Source organism: Nyctereutes procyonoides, unplaced genomic scaffold, assembly GCF_905146905.1.
Source record: "Nyctereutes procyonoides isolate TBG_1078 unplaced genomic scaffold, NYPRO_anot_genome, whole genome shotgun sequence".
Classification (NCBI taxonomy): Eukaryota; Metazoa; Chordata; class Mammalia; order Carnivora; family Canidae; genus Nyctereutes; species Nyctereutes procyonoides.
Window position 1 is genome coordinate 32,535,575 of NW_026575159.1, and position 23,310 is coordinate 32,558,884.

Below are 23,310 nucleotides of genomic sequence, written 5' to 3' on the forward strand. Positions count from 1 at the left end.
ACAACCTTGGGGTCCTGGGATCAAGCCCCGAGCCAGCAGGGAGTCTGCTTCTCTCTCGCTCTCAGCCTCCTTCCCCTGCTTGTGCGCTCTGTCTCAAACAAATAAAACCTTAAAAAAAATTATTTCAAAGAAGAGAAAATGAGCCGGTGCATACAGGCACTGGGGGGAGAAGCAGAGAGAGAGAGAATCCCAGGCAGACATAGTACTAAGTTCATGGCCCAATGTGGGGCTCAATCCCATGACCCCAAGATCATGACCTGAGCCGAAATCAAGAGTCGGACGTTTAACCAAGCCACCCAGGTGCCCCTTAGGGGTCCCACTTCTGGTTGGAGTGGCAGGTGGCCCGCCCAACACTGGGCCGTCCCAGCCAGAGGTGCTTCCCGCTGGACGCCACCACCAGGGGACGGGGACTGTCATTGGGGGCTGCATGGTGAAGACCTGGCAAGATCCAGAGAAGGGTCCGAGACCACAGCTGCCTTTTTGGGGAGTGGACACTCCACTTCTGGTCTGCACATTGGTGACAGCAGTTTCTCAAGACCACGTGGCCAAGATGGGGGCCTGAGGGATGGGTGGCAAGCTCTCACCCAACGTAAAGTGGCGGTGCAAGGCCTGGCTCCTGTGAAAGCCTCGGTAACCCTCGATGTGCCCGAGGCCACTGTGAGAACTGGGCTCTTCCCATCACCTGTGGTCTTGCCCCTGCAGCCCTGAGCAACCACCCAGGCCCACGCTCTCCCCCACCACACTAGGTGCTCTTCTGTGCAAGGACCCAGACCCAAGGGGAGGAAGGAGGGCTCCCACCGTGCTGGGCAGGTGAGCCAGAGGGACCCTCCTACCTAAGGGACTTCTGGGAGGTGACACCTGCCCACCCATGGCTTCTCCGTGGCACACAAAAGCCAACATTGCCAAGTGGTTGGAGGGAACCTCGTGACCTGTGGCCACTCTGGAGCATACTGGCCTAGGGTACAGGTGCATGTGGGCCAGGAAGTACCCACTCTGAAGCCACACTCGGTGGCACGCATCAAGCCTGCCGCCTCAGGGTGGCCCGAGTCATGGCACTGGGCCCAGCGTGGACAGAGACAAGCCGAGCTGGCCCCGCGGTGGAGCAAGAGCCCACATGAGCCCTGTGTGCTGTAAACACCAAAGCTGGGATTGCTAATTGCCACAATTACATGGGTGGGAAATCGGAAACCATTCTTGAAGTCTGTAAATGGTTTTCTTCTCTCTGCTTTCTGCAGTGTCTGTCCATCCTGCAACAGGTCAAGCAGGGTCTCTGTGCCGTGCAGCCAAAATGTGATAGACCCCCCCAACAGTCCTCAGTAAATGAGGCTCCCCTGGGCCCTTTCTTGGGTATCATCCCTCGATCCCCCCGGCTGCCAACAGACTCATCACCAGGAGATAAAGCGAAGGAAGGCAGGCTAGAGGCAGAGGCGGGGAGGGGGGGTAGTGATGAGGCCACCTGCCTCACCCCCCAACCAAAGTCTGACTGTAGGTGAGCTGGGCAGGAGGGTCTGAGAGCAGGGGAGCTGGGGAGGGGAGGCAGAGGCGGGAAAGCAGGAGGAGGAGTCAGGCTGGATCTTCATAATGCTCGGTCCCCAAGGCGCAAGGCACCAGCGGCCACACGGCTGCTGAACAATGCAGTTTTGAATTCAATTAAAGCGATTATCTGTTGTGCCAAATAAATTGTGTACAGCATATATCCTGCGGCACTTTACACCTCCGGGCTCATTATTCCCTAACTGTTTCCTCCTGTTTATGCGTTCTCAAATTAAATTGCTGATAATATGCGCCAAAATAAAAAATGAGCGCACCTTGTCCCAAGAAAATTGATTCTCCCTTTTCCTGAACCGGCGATTGCCAGGTTTTATATACTCTGTTCCTGGTGATCATTAGTAATTCAATTTTCTTTTTATTAGCCCCCTTATCTGCTGAGCAATATAGTGGCAGAGCTGACCTCTTTCGCGCGGGTAAATGTTTAAAATCTTTTCCCTGATTAATTTTGCCAGTTAAGAAAAAGAGGAGAAATGGCCCGGCTCTTAGCCATCACAATGAATAAAGCTTAATGTTGATTGTGATGGAATTTCTAATGCCAGGGAAATTGATTGAGCGCGGCAATTACACGGGAACAGGAACTCCAGGGAGATGGGATCGCTCTCTCCTGGCCACAGCCTTTTGGTTATTTAAAACAATCCAATTTGCAAGGATAATTATGTATTAGTGTTTTATCTGCCACTTGAAATGAACAGGGGAGTTTCGATACTGGCCTAGCATTAGCAGGTTATTGCTGCAAATTACTTGATATCTGCTTTCTTTCACATAAAGAGGAAATTAGGCAATCAATTACCAGAAAGAGGTGGACGGAGAGATAAGAGGGGCGAGTGCGCCCTCTGCTGGCCAGCGGCGGCCGGCGGGGTGACAAGGGACCGCCTGGGCCAGTCGGGGTCCCTGTCATTGTCCCCCCACCCCTCCTCCCCGGCCAGTGCCCACCGCGCATCAGCTCCCTCCCCTACAGGCTCAGGGCCAGCCCACACCTGGGCCAATGGTCTGGGCGGGGAAGCCGCCTGTCCGCCGCAGGGGGCACTGCCCACGGCCTGAGCCCCTGAGCCCCGCAGCCCCTGGTCTGCACCCCATAAGCGCACAGCACTCAAGAAAGCTTGCGTGGCCCGCAGCCGGTAGTTGGCTGGGGCTTGCCCAGGAGCCCCTAGCCCAGGGCCTGGGGCCAGGAAGATGGAGCAGGGAAAGAGGGAGACAGGAGAGGGAAGCAGAAAGGGGCCTGGGTACTTCCCACTGACTCCTTAGTGGCCCTCAGCCTGGGAAACGCTCGTCCTCACCCCTGTCCCCACCACCACCACCTCTGCCAGGCTCAGGCTCTCAGGGTGGTGTCTGGACCTGCCCGTCCGCGTTTCAGCCCTGTGCACAAGCATCTTCCAGGAGTTCCCTGCCCACCTCTGAGAATGAGGACCCCACTCCTTAACCCCACATTCAAGACCTTACTGCGAGCTCCTCCTGGCTTACTGCCCCCTACAGGCCTGCTGGACACCGTTGGGGCCCCCAACACAGCCCTGGGGCCCCATCCCTGAGCACATTCATGCAGGTCTGAGGTCCCTCCTCTCAGGCAGCCAGAACCACCCCCTTCCCCTCCCTGTGGCCCTACTGGGCTCTCCCTCCCATCACCTGGTCCCGCCCTCCCAGATGCCTGCCACACAGGACCTCTCTGCTCCTGCGCCCTGGCAGAGCTCATTCCCACCTGCGTCCTTCGCCTGCAGAGGTGCACTTCCCTCCTCTCTCCTCCTCATGCAGAACTCGGTGTACAGGTCACCTCCTCAGAGACGCCAGCTGCCTGGCTCAGGCTGACCACCCTCTCCACAGCTCTCCACTACACTACCCCACTTCCTTCTCCTCTGCGCACTTTCTCCACCTCAGAGTGTCTTTCCAGGTTATTTACAAGGACCCAGGTAGCTGCTTGTCCTCACAGCTGTAATACAGCTGCAGCACCCACAGTGCCCACCGGAGCCAGCACACTTCCCCGCACCAGATGTACTCACTGCATGCTTGTTGGCTAAGGGGGGCGGGGGGGTGGCTGGCTGAATGGTAGAGAGCACAGATGGACAGAGCATGAATGGAAGATAGACGCAAGACAGAACAGATGAGGGGAGGACAGACGGGAGAACGCGTAAGTGATAAACAGGTGGACGTACAGACAATGAATGGTGGATGGGTGGGTGGGTGGGTGGATGAGTGAGTGGCAGCCTTCTCCAAGCTCTTCCCCTGGCAGGACCCTCCCCATCCCTCCCCATCCCTCCCAGGGCCTTCTGCACCACGGTCAGCACATCCATCTACAACAGCGACCTGACCTGTTCACCTCCTAGTGGAGAGAAGTATGAAGGCAGGGACCTTGTCAGCCCCCCACCCCACCCCCACCCCCATTTTGCCTGGCCCCAAGCTTTCTCCTCCTCTCGAAATAGCACCACACCCACCCTACGGGCAGGAGGCAGTCTCCCTACTGGGCTGCACCTGGGACTGCTCTAGGCCCAACAAGAAAACCAGTGGTCCTGGGCCGACAAGCATGGGATACGGCAAGCACAGCCTGAGCCTGCAGACCCAGCATCCCCCTCTCCTTAACCCTCCAGGCCATGGTCCCCCTGGCAGGCAGTGAGAATCCTAGAACATCCTGGCCTGTGTCACTATGCCCAAGGATGCTGCCCCTGTGGCCGTTGCCCTGCTCTCCCAGTGGCACTCAGCCAGCAGCTCCTGTCAAAAGCCTGTGCACAGCTGGGCTGTTCCCGGCCTCAGACAGCCCCCGTTCCAGCCCCCGTCCCAGACCTCATCCCAGCCCTCGTCCCAGCCCCCAGGCACACCAGGCACTCCTGCCGGGAGCTGGTAAGAGCACATCAGGCCACCTGCCTGGAGGGAAAGCTCAGTGTGTGTGGAGGGTCCCCGGTGTCGACTCCCTTTTGCCCCATCTGGAGAGAGGTCCTCAGCTGCAGGCCCTCAGCGCACAAGACAGGTGTTCTTCAACCAAATGGTGCTCCTTCCTCAGGGGTGCCTGCTATAGGGGATGGCTATGGTCTGGCTCAGGCCTGTCTGCCTCCAAACCAGGTTCCTCGGCGGCAGAAACAGCCCAGGCCTGGCCAGGCCCCCATCAAGGCCAGCTCTGCTCAACTCTGGGGAGAGCGGCAAATGTACCCCAGGAGCATGGGCTGAAGAGGTCAAAGCGTGCCCACCAGGGTGCCCCACAAGCCCCTCAGTGCCCGTCCCAGCATTAGGACAGGGGAGCCCTGGCAGACACGGAGGGTGACAGGAGGCCCAGGCCCTGGCTGCTCTTACCCTGTCCCACTCAACACCTAGCTCGGCACTTGCTCCTCAAGCACTTGCTTCCAGGCCCAGCGAGGAGGCCAGACTCCCAGCAGATGCCCACCGGCACTCCAGGAATCCAGCCCTCCAGGGCGCCCTGGCGCCAGGACAGGCTGCCTCTGACTGGGACACCCCTTCCCCAAGCCACCTCATGCCACCATCCGCACACCACGTCCCTGTGCTTCGAGTCTTACTGAAGTACTGCCATCCGGGGGCACCGGCCTGGCCACCCGACTCCGTTTGCCCCGATCCACTCTCCCCGCGGCAAGTCACTACAGAAGCGTCCCAGTGCCTCGTGGGCTAGGGCACAGGAGGGCAGAAGGACACTCCCGGCTCCTGCCTGATGTGCACCTGGAGCAGGATGCAGAGAGGCCTGGGGACACATGCACCTGCCACAGCCAGGCCTGAGCCCCATCATGCCCACAAGCGGCCATCCCCGTGTGACGGCTCATCTGTGGGGACAGACCTCCCTCATTCAGCAGGACCGCTCTGCCAGCTGTGACAACACTGTGACCGAGGAGCGGAGGCAGAGTCAGGAATCCCTGCAAAGGCCCGGATGGATGCCCCTGGACATTACTTTCTGACGTGTCTCCAGGCTGCCCCAACCTCCCGGGGGCTCAGCCACCCCCTGCCAGCCTCCCAAAGCGAGGGACGTTCGCGTCACGCCTGGCACAGCCTGGCCATTGGTCCACCCACAGCCAAAGCCCAACCCTCAATCTGGCCCCCTCGCTGCAGCCACCAGGGATGAGGTCCACACTCCCCGTGGCAGCCAAAGGTCAGGTGGGTGGCCAGCACCCCCAGCCCCGCTTCCCCACCCCTTCTCATGGCACCAGTCGGCCCTGTGCCTGAGCCCCTAAGCTCCACTCTCCCATGGCCAGCTCTCACGCAGGCGCTTGGCTCTGCCCAGGCACCACCTCCTCTCACAGCCGTGTCCAAAGCCCTGCTGGCCCCTCTATGGACCCCCCAAATGCCTGCTGCAAAAGAGCCACCAGGGCACAAGTCCCAAGTCCGACGGCACAGGGCCCGAACCCCATCACCTCCAGACCCCACACGCATCAGCCTGGGGAGCCGCTGCCACGCAGGGATGCCACAGGACCAGGACTGCCCAGAGGAACCCCAGGCTTGCCAGGACACCACGTCACAGGTGATCACCTCGCCCTTCCCCACTCCCCATGGCCAGAGACCCCCACCCAGATGGCCAGCACCTGCCAGCTCCTCAGTGTGCGGCCAGCAGCTCACAGCGGGGGGGCATCCTTCTTAAGGGAACCATGACCCCAAGGCTCTTCCTCCCCTGCACCCTTCACCAAATCCCAGTCACCCTCACAGTGACTCAGGAAGCAGGCAAAGCTGACCCCTCCCAGGCCAGCGCAGGGTTCCTGAGGAAGAGGCAGCAACCAACGGAGAGGCCCCACCAGCCTGTTGGCCCAGGACAGGTGGCAGAGGCCTAGGGCACAGGAGCCCCAGGCAGTATAAACCACAGCTCCCCTCCCCACAGGGTGCATGGCTGCCACCCTCTCGTCCACTTTCTGGCTCCTTCCACCAAGAGGGACAGGACCAGGTGTACAGGAGAGACACGCTACAAAGGCCACCACACACCTGGCCACAGCAGAGCAAGGTACAACGGTCCAGCCTTCGCCCTGCTCTCCAGCCCAAGCCAGCCACTGCCCAGCAGGCTGAGTGCGATTGGGCTGGGGCACCGACAGAGCAAGGTAGCTGGTGAGGTCAGGGCTCACAGACCTGGCTGAGCAAGCTTTCCAGAACCCCAACGCCTGGTCATACCTTCTTTGGTGGGGAGGTGGGCCCGGCCTGGAGGCAGGCAGCACAGCCGGTGCCTGGTGACCTGCATCAGGCCCTTGCTGGGGGTCTTCTTTAGAATGGGGCTGCTCTTTCCCCGGAGGACCTGCCTCCGCCGCAGGCTGAACTGGGTCTTAGCAGTGGCAGCAGGTGGGGGGCTGCTCTTCTTCTCCCCAGGAAGGCTGCAGAGACAAAAAGTAGGCAGCTTCCAATGGGCTCCCCCAGTGTGGGAGCTGTCCTCACTCACCCTTGCCCACCCAGACCCCAGCAGCACGGGATCCACCCCAGGAGGCAACCAGCCCCAGCGATCCCAGCCTTCTCACGTAACCGGCAGCGGCTGACAACTATCGCCCTCCTCCTCCCCTTCAGAGCCGGGAGTGAGGGCCGGGGGGAGCAGCCCCAACCTTGATACCCTCAGGGGGCATCTGCACCAGGTCTCCTGTGGCTCCCCAGGCAGATGAACTCCCCCGTGGGGCTGGGGGAGGCCCTGAGGAGCCACAGCAGAGGAGAAGCAGCCCCCAGCCTCCCCAGGCAGCTGCCAAAGACCAAAGTCAGACAGCGGGAAAGACCTGGGCGGGAGACACACCTCACGGTGTTAACGGCTGCCGTGACTAAGGCCCTGACCCCAGACCAAGCGCTGAGCCACGATGCCACTTTTCGGCCTCCTCACAGTCCTTGACGGTGGAGGCGCAGGGAGGTGACAGGTACTCAGCAAGACAGTGACTTACCTGGTCACTTGGCCGCCAAGAGGGCAGACTTCCCCCCGGTGCCCCCCGGTCTCTCACCCCGTGTCTGGCCTGGGTATAAAGCAATCATCCACAAACCCTGCGCACCCAGAACCAAAGCTGCTCCGGCGGCCTCTGGTCTGTCACCAGCAGGAGAGGGCGGGCTTGTTGGCACCCTGCCCCCATCCTCACTGGCTGAGCCCCCGTCACTTAGCTCTAAGGGAGAACACCAAGCCTCCATCGCACTGGGTATGTGAATGCCACCACACACACCCAGGCTGGCCCAGTAGCAGGTGGTGCTCCTTTCCCTCCTCCCCCACTCCTGCAGGTGGGCCCTCCCACAGCTCTGCACACCAAGCAGGCAGCTCGCGAGGCCCAGGCCTGTCCCCTGCCTGCCCGGACAGAATCCTAGGGTGGCAGCAGGGGCACCTACCTAGCACCACCCCGCCTCCGGACGATCTTGGTGCGGCTCTTCACTTTGTAAGCTGACAGTGGGGTCTCACTGAAGAGGGGCTTCAAACTGCTGGATCCTACTGCTGGTCTGTCCCCCGGGGGGACCGAGATGGGACTGGAGAGAGCTGGGAGGCATGGTCCTTGCTGCCAGCTTCCGACTGCCAACGGAAGGAGGAGGACGAGGAGACCGAGGGGCTGGAGGCCTTCCACTTGTACTTGCTGGGGGATGCCCCGGGCGTGGAGGACACAGCCGCCCTCCTGGGCTTAGCATCCGGGTCAGCTCGTAGCTGTGGCTTCTCCACCTGTTCCTCTGTGCCAAAGGGGGCCTTGCACACGTTCTCTGAGGCTGCTCTGGGGCTGAGGGCCCTCCGAGTGGCCCGGGGGCTCTTTGCTGAAGCAGCCACCCACTTGTAGTTGTTTTTTCGGAACTTGGTGGTTCGACAGGACGCAAGCAGAGAGGACTCTTGGACCTGCCTGGGTCCAGAAGCTGGTCTAGCAGGGCCTGCCACCAAGCCAGAGGAAGCCGGCTGATCTGGATGGCCAGCGTTCACTCTCCCGTCTCCAAAGAGCTGTGCGACACAGCTGTCCACAGAGTGTGAGGCCACCTTCCGTCCCACAGCCATGCCACTGCGCTGGGGCAGACCGGAGGACACGAGGCGAGCCTTGACGGCAACAGCACTCTCACTAACAGTCCGCCGGGGCTCGGAGGGGCTGTCACTCATGCTGCTCACAGACTTTACCACCCGGGCTTGCCGGGCTCCTTCTGGCAGACCAGAAGGGGGTCCTCTGCACTGCAGCTCCCCTTGACTCTTCCTGGCTTTGAGGGTTGCCGCTGCCCACCAGGGGCTCGCCCGCCCCCTCCTGAGGCCTGTGGTCGCTCCAGGGGGGGTTCTCATATTCTTCCAAGGAGCCCCGGGGGACCCCTGCAGTGCTAGCCGAGCCCGGTTTCGATGGCGGTTTGATCTTGATAACCATGTTCTGATCTGGACTAAGCTGCACCTGCCTCTCCAGGACATACTGCTGGAGGTCAGGACCCTGGCTGCCCTCAGCCCTGAGGGGTGGCTGCACAGTACAGTCACCGGGTGGGTCTGAAGATCCCGGGGGCCGATTCACAAGCGAATACTTCTTGCGCCACGCGGGTCCGTGGTTCAGGGGGAAGCCCCTCCGGCTTGGACGAGGGTAGCAGGCACTGAAGGACCTGCTGCTGTTGTAAGCAGGTGGTTGCCACCGGAAAGCAGCTGCGGTGCCCGGGGCAGAGGCATTGCCATGGAGGTTTTTGTAGTCATCGATCAGACCTGAGAAGGCGGAATCACAGGCTCAATTAGCCAGGGGGTGAAAGTAAAATGACAACAGTCCTCTGGCAACGCACAGCTGACAGGACACCGCACAGACCCCCTCACTCCTGGGCCTGTGGGTCCCCAGCAAGGATAGGCAGCCCCTCGTGCCTGAGAACCGTGGACAGTTCAACCCAAACTCCTCTGTTTTCTGTGAGCCTTTTCCCACACGTTCTACTCCAGTCCTATTTCTGGTTGTTCATCCTAAACATGCACCCATATCACCCCTAATTTTCTGGAATATGAAATGGGTTCAACCATCCTCTTAGGTGGGGTGTCACTCAATACATCCTAGGAAGCTCCTGCATAGCTACCATGGTGCAGGGGGGTGCAGGCTGGCAGTGGGCCCCCCGACAACCCTCCATCACAGGTCCTGTCCCCGCCCTGACACCCCCCATCACAGGTCCTGTCCCCGCCCTGACACCCCCCATCACAGGTCCTGTCCCCGCCCTGACACCCCCCGTCACAGGTCCTGTCCCCCCCACACCCCCCGTCAACAGGTCCTGTCCCCCCCACACCCCCCGTCACAGGTCCTGTCCCCCCCGACACCCCCCGTCACAGGTCCTGTCCCCCCCCACACCCCCGTCAACAGGTCCTGTCCCCCCCACACCCCCTGTCAACAGGTCCTGTCCCCCCCACACCCCCCGTCACAGGTCCTGTCCCCCTCACACCCCCTGTCAACAGGTCCTGTCCCCCCCACACCCCCCGTCACAGGTCCTGTCCCCCCCCACACCCCCGTCACAGGTCCTGTCCCCCCCACACCCCCCGTCACAGGTCCTGTCCCCCCCGACACCCCCCGTCACAGGTCCTGTCCCCCCCCACACCCCCGTCACAGGTCCTGTCCCCCCCACACCCCCCGTCACAGGTCCTGTCCCCCCACACCCCCCGTCACAGGTCCTGTCCCCCCACACCCCCCGTCACAGGTCCTGTCCCCCCCACACCCCCCGTCACAGGTCCTGTCCCCCCCCACACCCCCGTCACAGGTCCTGTCCCCCCTGACACCCCCCGTCACAGGTCCTGTCCCCCCCACACCCCCCGTCACAGGTCCTGTCCCCCCCACACCCCCCGTCACAGGTCCTGTCCCCCCCACACCCCCCATCACAGGTCCTGCCTCCCTCATCAGGTCCTCCCCGGCGCAGGCCAGGAGCCCACGAAGCCCGGGCAGCTGGACCCCGCCCGGCCCCTCCCACGGCCGCTTTCCAAGGCCGGAGTCTTGAGGAGGAGGATCCCCGCAAACGGGAATGTGCGCGTTGGAAAGCGGAAGCCGGGGCCGGGCCGGGCCACGCAGGGCAGGAGCCGATGCACACGTCCAGGGACCCGCCGCACCGCCCGGCCCCGGACGAGGGGCGCCGGCCGAGGGGATGGCGGACGCCTCCCGCGGTTACTAGGCGACCGCCCGCCGCCGCCGGGACCCGCACTAACCGTCCGCCGAAACCCGGGCGCCGACCGACCCTGGCCGCCCCCTCCGGGGCCCCCCACCCGCCCGACCCGCCGCCGGCACCGCAGGCGGGGAGCGACGCCCTCCGGGGGTGGGCAGGGCTCGCCGTGCAGCAAGGGCACAGGGAAGGACGCGGGGCCCGGGCCGGCCCGACCCACCCTGCAGCAGGCGGATCTGTCGCCGTAATTGCTCCTTTTCCTCCATCTCCGGAGTCCGCGACGCCCGGCCAGGCCCCCGCCACGTCATCGCCGCGCGACTGTTTTTCCCCCCGCGGGCGGGGCGGGGCGGAGTCGGGCCGGGCCGGGGCGGGCCGGGCCGGAGCGGGCCGGGGCGGGAGCGGGGCGGGAGCGGGGCGGGAGCGGGGCGGGGCCCGCGGGAGCGCCGAGACTGCGCGCTGCCAGCCAGGCCGGGGCGTTGGCGGGGCCTCGGGGGACGCGCCGTTGTCCTGGCGACGCCCGCGGAAAGGCGGGGCCGCGCCTGCGCAGAGGGGCGGGTGACGTCAGTAGGGAGCGCCGGCAAGTGGCGCTAGCTCCCGGGGCGGGGCCGCGGAGGGCCTGGGATCCCCGCGCCCCCCGCTGCCGTATGGTTGGGCTGTGCGGGCTCCGCGGGGGCGGCCGGTGGGGCTGCTAACGCTGCTCCGTGGGTCGGGGCGGGAGGAGCAGCCGCCGAGAGCGGGAGAGCCTCGGTGTGTCGGCGGAAACGGGCGAACGCAGGCTCGCAGCCTGGTCCTGGGGCCGCGAGCCCGGAGGGAGGGGGCGTGGTGGGCGGCGGAGCAGCCCTGCGGCGCCCCGAGGTCGCGTCGGGAAGCGGCGCTGCCGCGTGGACCGACCTCACACGACCCGCGAGCCGCGGAGGGCGAGCCCGGGAGGCTTGCGGAGAAGGCACGGTGGGGCCGGACGCTCAGCAGCCGAACCTAGAGGGCGCGCGGGAGCCGGCGGCGGGGGGGGGGGGGGGGCGGGGCGGCGGCAGGTGCCGAGGAAAGAGGAAGCTGGCCGGGGAGGGGCCGCCTGCGGAAGGAAGAGCTACCGCAGGAGCAGGAAAAGCGTGGACCACAGCGGTGATACCGCAGCACCGACCTTAGGGTTATTTTTTTAAGATTTTATTTATTTATGAATGACAGAGAGGCAGAGACCCAGGCAGAGGGAGGAGCAGGCTCCCTGCACGGAGCCCGACGCGGGACTCGATCCCGGAACCCGGGGTCACGCCCTGGGCCAAAGGCAGGTGCTCCACCGCTGAGCCCACCCCCCCCCCCCGGGGATCCCCCGACCGGGGATGAAACGCGTGCCAGCAACGAGGCCAGGTGTTCACAGGCGCCGTGTCTGCAGGGGGGACAGCCCCAGGCGCTCCGCAGACAGCGACAGCGGTGGACACTCTGGAGCCTCATGGGGGGCGCGTGCCAGGCTGAGAAGAAGCGGGTGGAACCGCAGCCGGGCGTCCCTCCCAGCCCAGAGGCCTTTGAGGAGTGGAATCTATCTGGAACCATCTTTGCTTCCTGCACCCTTTCTGGTCCCTCTGCAGGCACCACCCGGCCTGTCCATGCTCTGTCCCACCCCCTTCCCTCCTCACCCACAGTCAGCCTAGGCACCCTAGGAGGGAGGCTGCATGGACTTGCCCAGGGTGCCCGGCGTACTTGCCAAAACCCTGAGGTCAGGGGAGGGAGTTGTCACAGGGATCCTGAAAAGCACTCCTTTGGGTCCTTTGGGCTCGTCCTGCGTTGCTTCCCTTGAGATTCCTACAACCATCACCCCGTGAACGTGGCGGCTGGCCCGGTGGAGGACAGAACCGCGCAGCTCTGCCGCCAGCGCTTTCACCGTCAGCCACCTGCCAAACACGTGACAGGACTGGTAGCCAGCCGGCTGCTGTGAACCCAGGCAATGCCCGGGGGCAGGGGCGGCCCACTTCTGTTGTGTCCAGCCTAGATGGCGTAATTCAGGACGACTCCCACGTTTATGCTTGACTCAGTGGGTGTCGGTCACGCCACTGAGGTGGGGGTATTTCCTGAGATTCGCGAGTCTGGCCCTAAGCCTGTTCTCTTCTGTTATGGGACGAGTGGTCCAGTCCTGCGGTGGCGGAGAGGAGAGCCCAGCCACACGCAGAGGGCACAGCCTTGGGGATTGTCCCCGGGGTGAGAAACTGTAGCAAGGACGTCCTTCTGCCCCAGCTAACTCACCAAAACTGATCCTAACAGTTACGCTCAAAACTCATTGACGCGGGATCCCTGGGTGGCGCAGCGGTTTGGCGCCTGCCTTTGGCCCTGGGCGCGATCCTGGAGACCCGGGATCGAATCCCACGTCAGGCTCCCGGTGCATGGAGCCTGCTTCTCCCTCTGCCTGTGTCTCTGCCTCTCTCTCTCTCACTGTGTGCCTATCATAAAAAAAAAAAAAAAAAAAAAAACAACAACAACAACAACAACTCATTGACGCTCCTCAAACTGGCAAAAATGGAAACGCTCTGTTCAGTGTAGGCACGGGGTGTGGGGGGCACAGAAACGCACACTGCTCCGGACATTGGCAAAGCCTTAATGAAAGGCGACTTGAAATGTGCGCCAAGGCCCTGAGGGTTTTTCGAGTAATTTTGTTTTTAGGAACTCTCCTCAAAATGCAACAGGGCAGGGCAGCCCGGGTGGCGCAGCGGTTTAGCAGCGCCTTCAGTCCAGGGCATGACCCCAGGATCCCGGGATCGAGTCCCGCATCAGGCTCCCTGCATAGATAGAACCTGCTTCCCTCTGCCTGGAGGAAAGAGGAAAGAGAAGCTCTGCCTCTCTCTCTCTCTCTCTCTCTCTCTCTCTCTCTCTCTGTGTGTGTGTCTATGAATAAATAAAATCTTTTTAAAAAATGCAACAGGACATTTTTTTTATTTGAGAGAGAAAAAGAGCAAGCAGGGGGAGTGTGAGAAGGAGAAGCAGACTCTGTGCTGAGCAGGGAGCCCGACATGGGGTTCGATCCCAGGACCTGAGATCCTGACCTGAGCCCAAGGCAGAGGCTTCACTGACAGCTCCCAGGCCCCGAGACGTGGCGCGTTCTCTGACCAGCAGACAAACACACCGAGCACACTGTAGCCCTTCACAGCAGGCCAGGCGCCGCTCTGGTGTCAGGACATCAGCACAGCCAGTTCCCACGACAACCGTCTTCAGAGGTCACTTCTGGAGGCAGGTGTCCGTCCTGGGCCCTCCTGAGCCCCGCGTGTCCCGGCCAGCTGCCATCTCCCCGCAGTGCTTGCTTCCTGCTGACCACCCCCCTCCCGCAGCCTTTCTCGCTGCTCCCCCAGGCCTGACCTGAGCCGCACCCTCCCAGAGGGCTGCCCGGGGCAGGCAGGGGCGGCCTGAGGTCTCTACCGCAGACAGATGTTCAGCAGACAAGCCCTGGAGTGAGGCCTGCTGCTTCCCACCTTCCCCACGCCCAGCTGCCACTCTCCTGCGGCTGCTGCTTCGCCACAGCACAAAGCTGCCCTGCAGGTGCACCACCGCTCCGAAGGGACAGGGCCTATTAAGGAGAGCACAGCGTAGCCATACCAGATCCATTCTCAGGGAACGTCAAGGTGTCAGATCCGTCCTGCTACCCGCCTCCTTCCACCCACCCGGGCACTCCCACCCCTCCTGCCAACTCCTTCCCTCTGGAGCTGCGCGCACGCAGGTGGGAGCCTGGCTTGCCAGGCCTTCGGGGGGAAACAGGTGTTTGGCAGGCTGGGACCGTGACCCCATGGACGCCCCCTCGCCTTTCATCCCAGAGGGAAGGGAGCAGGTGTCCCTGCGGGAGACGGCTGCCCCCAAGGACCTGGGGATCCCTGCGTCACCCCAGCATCACCTCCCACACCTAACCCTCGCTAAAAAGCATGACCCTCAGACTCTTAGCCAGGTCCAGTCTGGAAGAAAGGTGTTAGGGTCTACTGTGCCCTAAACCACGGCGTTTCCACAATATGCTCGAGGACAACCCACATGCCTGGACCTAAGCAGACCTCAAGCGGGGCCCGCCAGTAACTACTCACCTCCTGCCCCAGCAATGCCTGGATTCGGGCAGTGAGCGCTCCTCCCAGCTGGGGCAGTGAAGTAAGGCCCAGAAAACCAGAAGCGTGAGCAAGGGGGCTGCTTCCTCCTGCAGAGGTCCCGTTGGGGCGGGATAGGGTCCTGCAGCCCCCACTGCAGCAGGCAGAAAGCCCAGCAAACCAGACAGATCACTGCAGGGCCCAGTACAGTGGCCTTCCTGCTGCTCTTGCCCCCAGACCCCTGGGTGCCCCTGAGCCGCCCCTGACCCCGCTGTCCTGAGATCCGCACAACGTTGACTGAGCGACTGCTGGCCAGGTCATTGCAGTTGTGCCCCAAGGCCCATAGCTATTGACCCCCCGGGTGGCCGTGGGGATGGAGCGGGAGGGATACCAGGGTGAGGGGGGACTTAATTCTCAGACTTCTGGGACTTCGTCTGCGCTCAGCACTCTCTTGGCCCTGGGCTGCCGCCACAGGGAAGTCTCTAATCCTGACCGATTTTTGGAGCGAGGGACCCCAGTGGCCCAGGGGTCAGGACCGAGATGTGGACACAGGGCAGAAGCAGTGATGGGGGCTGGTGGGGAGGCTGCGGAGGGTGTGGGCACGGACTTCCAGGAACGCCCCTGTAATGATCGCCACCGGCTGCAGCCGGCCTTGGGCTGCTCGTGCTGGGGGTGCTGGGGCCTGCTCTGTGTGCCCCCAACGCCTGGGCCAGGGTGCACCTGGGGCAGTGCCCTCCACCCAGCGCTCTGGGTTACCCTCAGGCCCCGCACACAGCCCAAGGTGCCCGCGGCCTCCCCGTCTGGGGTCACAACCTGCTATCCCCGTGGACCCCCAGGGCCTTGGCCAGGGCAGCCTCACCTGTGACCATGACACAGAGGGTGGGCTTGAGGAGGACATAGTGTCACCCTGGAGTTCCTGGCCCTCAAAGTGTCCTGCTGGCCACCTTTCCCCTCTTGAATGGGAGCCAGGGAGGGGACAGGGCACAGAGGCAGCCCCTCCCACCTCTCGTCCCCATAGGCCGTGCCAGGGCTGACCTCTGTCCTCGCCGGAAGCCGGGAGCCTGGGAGATAGACACGCAGCAGGCTGGGCTTGGCCAGTGCCTCGTATTTTGGTTATTGGCAGAAACTGAAACCGAAAGAGGAATCGCGGCAGCCCTGCCCAGGCCCCCGCCCTCCCCGCCCAGGGCCATGGCAGCCCCGTAAGTGCCTCTGGGCACACGCGTGCACGGCAGCCTGCCCTCGGATGCCCCACCGGCTCCTCCGCCTCGGACCCAGGGCCCCGGGGCCGGCCGCGTGGGAGCAGGGGAAGGAGCAGACTGTGCCCGAAGAGACAGGCCCCAGGCGGGACAGCCTTCCAGCATCAGCAGCCTCGGCCCAGCCTTGGCCTCACGGCCTCCACACAGGTATGCACACGACACATGTGTATAGGCACACACGTGTGCAAGCGCAAATAGCGCACATGGCAAACGCGTGAGCACACGCGGGCTCCCCGCTCAGGCTCTTGGAGCCTCCTGCTCCCGGCAGCAGTGGCCTCCAGGGGTGGGCCTGCAGCTTCGGCCACCTCGAGCACCCACCGCCCCCAAGGGACAGCCGGCCAAGCCTCGCCCCGTTCGGCCTCCAGGGTGTCAGGGCTGGGAGCGCGGGAGGGGGAGCCCGCGGGGCTCCCTCTGGCTGTCCTGCCTTGGCCGTGACTGTCACTGCCCAGCATGAGCGGGACGACGGCCTGGATGTTGAAAACCTGACTCCAGGGGATCCCTGGGTGGCGCAGCGGTTTAGCGCCTGCCTTTGGCCCAGGGCACGATCCTGGAGACCAGGGATCGAATCCCACGTCGGGCTCCCGGTGCATGGAGCCTGCTTCTCCCTCTGCCTATGTCTCTGCCTCTCTCTGTGTGTGTGTGTGTGTGTGTGTGTGTGTGTGTGTGTGACTATCATAAATAAATAAAAAATAAATTAAAAAAAAAAAAAAGAAAACCTGACTCCAGGGCGGCCCGTGTGGCTCAGCGGTTTAGCACCGCAGTCAGCTGGGGGCGTGATTCTGGGGTCCCAGATCGAGTCCCACGTCGGGCTCCCCACAAGGAGGCTGCTTCTCCCTCTGCCTGGGTCTGTCTCTCTCTCTCTCACACACACACATAAATAAATAAATAAAATCTTAAAGAAAAAAAAAAACTCCTGACTGCAGGTTTTCTCAGCAACAGCTGTATGGATGAGCGGTCCACAGGGCATACGACTCGCTTCAGTGCTCAGTGCGTCTGGAGTCGTGACAGCAGCGCCACGGCCGACCTCAGAGCGTTTCGTCTCCTCAAAAGAAACGGGGTACCTATGGGCTGTCCCCCCAGCCCCGGCGCCTCAAGGCTCATGTAGCACCCATGACCCGCCGGCTCCTGAGGCTCCCGCCTTTCTGTCCCGGGGCCGCCCCGTGCCCGCGCCCAGACGCTTCCCGGGCTCACGACCTGTGGCCGCTTCTCCGTTTCGGTTTTGCCAACGATGCTGAGCAAGCGCCCGTGCGGCATGCGGCCCGGGGGGCCCCCCCGCGCCCCCCCCCCACACCCGGGCCGTGCTCGCTGACCCTCTGAACATTTTCTCTGCAGAAACGTCGACGGACCTGAGCATAGGAAGGAAATCTCAGAAGCGCTGCCGCTGGAGGCGAGGCCGCGGGGCTGGGCGGCTGGGCGGGCGGAGGCCCCCCCCCCATTGCGGGCTGGGGTGTTTCCGGGAGTGGCTGCTGGCGTCACGAAGCCAAAGTTTCACTTTTGGGTCCCGGCGCCAGCTAAGCTTGCTTGCTCGGAGGCTCCCCAGCAGAGCAGCGCCGCCCTGGTCTTGGGGCGGACTTGCTTCCTGTCGTGGGCCTGGAGCGGGGGGTGACAGTCACGGTGAGCTGCTCCCCATGCCCAGTGCGTTCCCTCTACCTGGTGGGGGGGGGTGTGGCTCACGCTAAGCAGGGGCGATGCCTGCTCTTTGGGGCACCACCTGCTTGCGGCCCCTCCCCGGCTCCCTGTAGACCCAGACCCGTTGGGGAAGTCTGAGTCCTCTCAGAAGCCCATCTGGGTTTGGGCTTGACTCTGGGGGGGGGGTCTCCCAGGCACCCCCGGCCTCCTCCACACACGGACCAGCACTGACCCACCACAGTGGCTGGGGCCGGCCGGTTCCCCTGCCTGGGGTCCAGGCCTCCCGTGTCCTGGGGTCAGGCCTGCTTTGGCCTCTGGTCCCTGAGGCCTCAGCCTTGGACAGGCGGCTCACGGAACTCCGGGCACAGAGAAAGCCCCGAGGACATCCTGAGAAGTGGGGGATGCTGTGGCTGCGCCAGGCTGCGGGCCCCTGTGCCCAGTGTCCAGAAGCTCGGTGCTTCCTATTTCTTCCCCTGCCCTCGGGATGCTTCAGCCAGGGACCCGGCTGCTGTAGAGCACTGTCCTGGTGTCACTCTCCTGCTTTGCCCTTCCCTTCCTCAGTGGCTGCTTTTTGTGAGTGGCTCTAAGCCACGTTGGGTGGACAAAGTGGCAAAGGTCTCAGTGCCCCCCCAAGCACTGAGAGCCCCAGTGCTCTCCTGCCCCCCCCCCCGGGCCCTCTGGCCACGGTACAGATGGTGTAAATGGCCTGAGCCCCGCCGAGGGCTGCGAATGCCATCCTGCCTAGAGGTGTCCACCAGCCCCGTGGAGAGACAGTCGAGTGGCTGGCAGGGTAGACACTGCCCGTCAGGGCATCCAGGACCAGAGGTGTCCCGCCCCCTCTTCCAGCCCCGAGGGCAGAACGGCTGAGCCCCCTGTCCTCCTCAGGAGCAATGGGATCTGCCTTTGAGGGAGTGATCAAGAGCGTGATCCGGGAGCTGGACCACAGAGGCAAGCTCATCCCCGTGGACAGTCTGCGGAGCTCCACCAGCTTCCAGCCCTACTGCTTGCTGGCCAGGAAGCTCTCAAGACTGTGGTTCTGGAAACCACGCTACAAGTGCATCAACCTGTCCATCAGGGACATTCTGGAGCCTAATGACCCAGAACCAGGTACCCAGCCTGGTGGGAAGGGTGTCAGCTGGCCGGCCTGCTGCCCGTGCTGGGCCTCGGGCTTCCTGCCTTCCAGGCCGTCTGCCTAGGTGGGATGGGTGGCAGTTGGGAGGACAGGGGCCTCAGCTCTGGTCTGGCTCTAGCTGTGAAATGTGACGGCCCCTTCCACGTGTGCGACTTCATGGACGGGCAGCTGCAGGGCTCTGTGGAGCTGGCACCCCCAGGACAGGTGCAGCTGGCAGGGGAGGCGACAGTGGCTGACAACCTCAGCACCTCGATGAACGTGTGTACGCTGCGAGTGGTCCCCAACACCTGGGACACCATGCGCCAAGAGAGGTGAGCCCCGGGGGGGACCTGCCAACCCCAGGCAGCCACCAGGTCACAGCCTGGGGCGTCAGGAGTCCCAGGGCGTCTGTGCCGGACCCCCCATCTCTGCTCTGGCTGCATCTGGAGGTTCTGTGGATGTCCACTTGGCACCCCTGGGTCTTGTGCCCCCTCTCCCCACAGGCTACCCCTCCCACAAACACCGTCGGGAGCCCCCAGGGAGGGAAGGATGGGAACCCTGTCTCTGGGCACCCAGAGAGCTCCCGGCCACCCCAGGGCTGGCACAAAGGCTGAGGTCCCAGGAGGGAAGCTGGTCCCATGACCCGGGGGTGGGGAGGGCCGGACACACCCCTGCAGCTTCCAGGCCAACCACTTGCTATAGGCGCCTACGGCAGCCCCAGCACAAAGTCCTAGAACAGCTGCGGAACTGTGGCAACGACATATTCGTGGTGACAGAGGTGCTGCAGACACAGAAGGAGGTGACAGTCACCTGGATCTATAAGCAGGAGGGCTCCAGCCAGTTTTCCCTGCCTGGAGCCCTGTCCCTCCAGGTGTGTGGTATGGGTTGGGGAGGCAGGAGGGGATGCCCCCAGGCAGACCCCCAGCCCCAGCCCCCAACCTACCCAGCCCCACAACCCAGAGCCCCGTCCTGAGCCCACATCCACCCCTCAGGGCCAGGGCCATCTGAGGCGGAAGAAGACAGTCACCATCCCCTCAGGCAGCATCCTTGCGTTCGAGGTGGCCCAGCTGGTTATCGGCCCTGACTGGGGTGAGCTGGGGTTGGGGTGACTTCTGGGGCCCAGGCTCCAGGACAGATAGGCAGGGAAGCAGGGGACGAACTGCCAGTTGGCTGGGGTGCTGCAAGCACCTGGCTGGACCACTTCCCAGGCCGAGGGGGCCGAGGGGGCCAGGGGGCCGAGGGGGCCCAGGAGCCCAGGAGCCCATGCTCTGGGAAGTGGGAGGTTGGGGCACACGGGGCCAACGGTGCAGGGTGGCCCCAGTGGGTGAGGGGAGGCTTGGGTCACCGGCCAACGTGCCCCCCCCTCTCTGGTCTGGCTCCCAGATGTCCTCCTCTTCCCGAACAAGAAGCAGAGGACCTTCAAGCAGTCCAAGAAAGGTGAGGCCTGTGGGCGCCCCCAGACGGGGCCTCTGCACAGCTCAGCTCAGCAGAGAGGCTCCTGAGGAGCAGGCGTGGGAGTAGACACATACACACGCACACACATGCATAGACACATGCGCACATGCATGCACACACATACACATGCAGACACGCACACATGCACAGACACATGCATACACGTGCACAGACACCCACACATGGACACATGCACACATGCATGGACACATCCACACGCATGTATGGACACTCACACATGTGCACACATACACGCATGCACATGTACAGACACATGCACACACTGGCACACATGCACACACGTGCACGGACAGGCATACACATGCATGGACACATGCACACACACGGACACATCCACACGCACATGTACAGACACACATGTGCAGGCATGCATGGACACACATATACAGACATGTGCACGCACATGCATGGACACACACGTGCACACACAGGCTGGGCGGAGCAGCTACAAGGCAGCGCTGACATCGGCCTGGCACAGCCTCACACCTGCCCGGGCTGCCAGTGTTGGGTGGTGGCGATGGGTTGTGAGGGCCCAGGGGCTTGCACGCCACCCTAACTCTGTCCCTTCCAGATCACAAGCCCATGAGCAGCGCAGGCTCCAAAATACAGTCGGGTCAGTACCTTCTTGACAACCCTGGAACCCTTGGGGACCCCCTTTCTGCCCCTGGGAGTCTGCCCTTCCCGACCAGGGCTCTCCTGGGGCCTGTGGGCAGCCAGGCAGTTCCAGCCGTCTCCCCGCAGACGGGTTTGGCGAGGACTCAGTGGCAGTCACAGAAGACTTCCAGGGCCTGCTGGCAGAGGTGGGGACCCAGGCCGAGGGCCTGCGGGGCTTGTCCAGGGGCCTGTGCGACCAGCTGCTGGCAGGCCTGGTGCGGGTGCTGCAGGAGGAGCCAGCCCTGCAAACCCTGGAGGAGGCGGTGAGCGGGCCTGCTGGAGTGGGTGCGGGGGGGGGGGTGCTGCGCCCGGCCCATCGGGCTCACGGCCCTCCCTGTGTCCGCAGCTGGAACAGGGCCTGTTCTGTGGGTGGGTGGCACCCCTGGAAGGTCCGGTGGGCGCCGTCCTCGAGTGCCTGGTGCATACCTCCAGAACGCTAGAAGAGCAACTTGCCAGACCCGTTCTCTACCTGGTGGACTTGCTGACTGGTGAGCTGCTGCTGGGGCAGGGCAGGTCGGGGCAGAGATGTGGGCTTCTCCATTTCTGGACCCTTCTTACCTCAAGTCTCCTCCCAGGGCTGAGTGAAACCCAGCTCAAGCTGCTCACAAAGGTCCTGGAGACAGGAGAGCTGTCCCGGCCCTTCAAGCTGGTAAGAGAGCACAGATTGCAGGGAGAAGGGGCTGCTGTGCTGAGGGGCCCCAGGTGCTTCTAGGATGGAGTGCTGCGGGCAGGTGCTGGATGCTGGGGCGGCGGGGGAAGAGCTGCTCACGGACAAGCCCCCACCCTGTCCTACCAGGTGCAGAGCATTTTGGAGCAGAGCACCCCCTGGCAGGAGCGCAGGGCTGTGTCCCTGCCACAGGGGCTCCTGGAGGGCAGCTGGGACGCAGAGGCACCTGCGTGGGTCTTGCTGGAGGAGTGCGGCCTCGAGCTGCAGGTGGACGACCCCCAGGTGTGCTGGGAGCCAGAGGCCCGGGACCACACATGTACACTCTACGCCTGTCTGGCACTGCTGTTATGCCTGAGCGAGGACCCCTGTTAGAGCTGACCGGCTCTGCCCGCCGGCATGCTGGGCAGCTCTCCAGACGGCGTGGGACTCATGCCCACCTGGCTGTCCGCACCGGGAAGGCTAGAGCCCCACCCAGCCATGCGGCCAGTTCATCCTGGGGTGGGGAGCTGGGGAAAGTCAGTAAATGTGATATACAAAGGAAAGATGGGTCACCGAGTTTTTGAGGGGCCCTAGATCCGGGAAGGGAGCAGGGACCATCTCTTGTTTGGCTTCCCGTGCCCACTCGAGGTGGGGAGAGACATGGGGGCCAAGCAGGGGGGCCTCCTCCGTGGTCTTCACACTGGATCCTGTGACACTGCGGGGCTCCCTGTCCTCCTGGGGCTCATGGGGCTCTGGACAGGCAGTGAAATCCCTCCTTGCCCCAGAGGCAGATTCCTGGGCATTCAGCCTCCCATGGTGGGAGCGCCCAGGGGGAAGGGACAGGTGGTGTCCTTCCCCATCTCCAGAAATGTGCTCAGCCAGGGAGACAGGTCCCTCTCCCGGTGGGAGGCGCAGTCATACGGGAGGGTGGAGGAAGCTGCGCTGTCCTACTGTCACAGCCCGCTGCTGACACAGCTTCGGGGACCCCCCACCCCGGACCAGGGCTCGTGAGTCCAACCATTGCCAGGACAAGAGCTCGGGAGGATGTGTGGCATCCAAACCCAACAGCGGAATGAGTATCATCAGAACAAAGGTGGACCGCCCCAGAAACGTCCCAGATCCCGGTTCCAGGAACCCTCTAGGTGCGCCTCCCACACACGGAGGGAGGCAGGCAGTGCCAGGCCTGTTGGGCTTCTCCAGGACCCACGCTTCTCTTTTGGGAGCCCTGGTCCGGGGCGCTGCCAAGGAAACCACGGTGCGTGAGCAGGACTGGACTAGGCCAGGTCTCGGGAAGCGTTCCAGAGGCAGGAGCACCTGGGGCCCCTCTGAGGGCAGGCCCGGTGGAGCCAGTCAGCCTAGACCCCTCCCCAAGCTGGAAACGCTCGCCTGGCACACGGCTGAGCAGCGCCACAGGGTGGGACAGCCACACTCCCAGGGCCCAGCCACCGCCTGGGCCTTCGGGCCACGTGGACGTCGCATGGACCCCACACCTGGAGGGTGGCTGGTCCAGTGGTCCTGGGTGGGGGCCAAGGAACGGGGATGGGCACGGGGCCGCCAGCAGGCCGATGCATCATGCAAGAGACAAGCCTGCGCCCCCGCTAAGGGGTGGGAAGGGCAGCACGGCCCGCCTGAGCTTCCATGGGGGCTGGGGCCTCCTCTGGAGAAGGCCTCCATCCCACCGGGCTCCCCTTGGTGAGAGAAGCGGGCTCCTGAGGCCTGGCTCCCAGGCTGCAGCTGTGGGGAGGCCAGGCTGGCTTCCGGCCTCAGGGGCCGCTACCAAGGGCAGCCTGAGGCTCCTGCTCGGCCTGGCTTAGGGCCCCGATCGAGTCAAAGCCCTGAGGATGCTCCCCCCACACGGGCTGCCTCCAGGGAAACTGAGGAGGGAGACCCAGCCCTGCACAGCACCTGTCTTGGGAGCCCGAGGGCACCCAGGCCAGCACGGACTCCCAGGATGCTCCCACC

General features: G+C 63.5%; 2 protein-coding genes across 4 annotated transcripts in view; one reads left to right on the forward strand and one right to left on the reverse strand.

The window, feature by feature from the left end:
* ZC3H3 (zinc finger CCCH-type containing 3) overlaps positions 1-10,877 on the reverse strand; it is an 85,182-nt gene extending 74,305 nt beyond the window's left edge. The window contains 6 exon segments of the mRNA XM_055314216.1: positions 6,631-6,827; positions 7,804-7,921; positions 7,924-8,568; positions 8,571-8,669; positions 8,672-9,118; positions 10,754-10,877. Coding sequence (XP_055170191.1) covers positions 6,631-6,827; positions 7,804-7,921; positions 7,924-8,568; positions 8,571-8,669; positions 8,672-9,118; positions 10,754-10,841 — 1,594 coding nt within the window. The 5' untranslated portion in view covers positions 10,842-10,877.
* Positions 10,878-15,807: 4,930 nt separating this feature from the next.
* On the forward strand, positions 15,808-21,905 carry GSDMD (gasdermin D). 3 transcript variants are annotated; one of them, XM_055314425.1, is made up of 13 exons: positions 15,845-15,979; positions 16,756-16,889; positions 17,165-17,219; positions 18,347-18,568; positions 18,712-18,904; positions 19,275-19,443; positions 19,565-19,661; positions 19,956-20,009; positions 20,620-20,661; positions 20,790-20,965; positions 21,049-21,190; positions 21,278-21,351; positions 21,499-21,905. In XM_055314425.1, the coding sequence occupies exons 4-13, from the start codon at positions 18,352-18,354 to the stop codon at positions 21,739-21,741; spliced, it is 1,407 nt and encodes a 468-aa protein (XP_055170400.1). In that variant the 5' UTR covers positions 15,845-15,979; positions 16,756-16,889; positions 17,165-17,219; positions 18,347-18,351; the 3' UTR covers positions 21,742-21,905. The 3 variants fall into 3 exon arrangements, with proteins under 3 accessions (XP_055170398.1, XP_055170399.1, XP_055170400.1); XM_055314423.1 differs by lacking the exon at positions 16,756-16,889 and having other exon boundaries at positions 15,808-15,979; positions 17,165-17,446; XM_055314424.1 differs by lacking the exons at positions 16,756-16,889; positions 17,165-17,219 and having other exon boundaries at positions 15,808-15,979.
* The last annotated feature ends 1,405 nt before the right edge of the window (positions 21,906-23,310 follow it).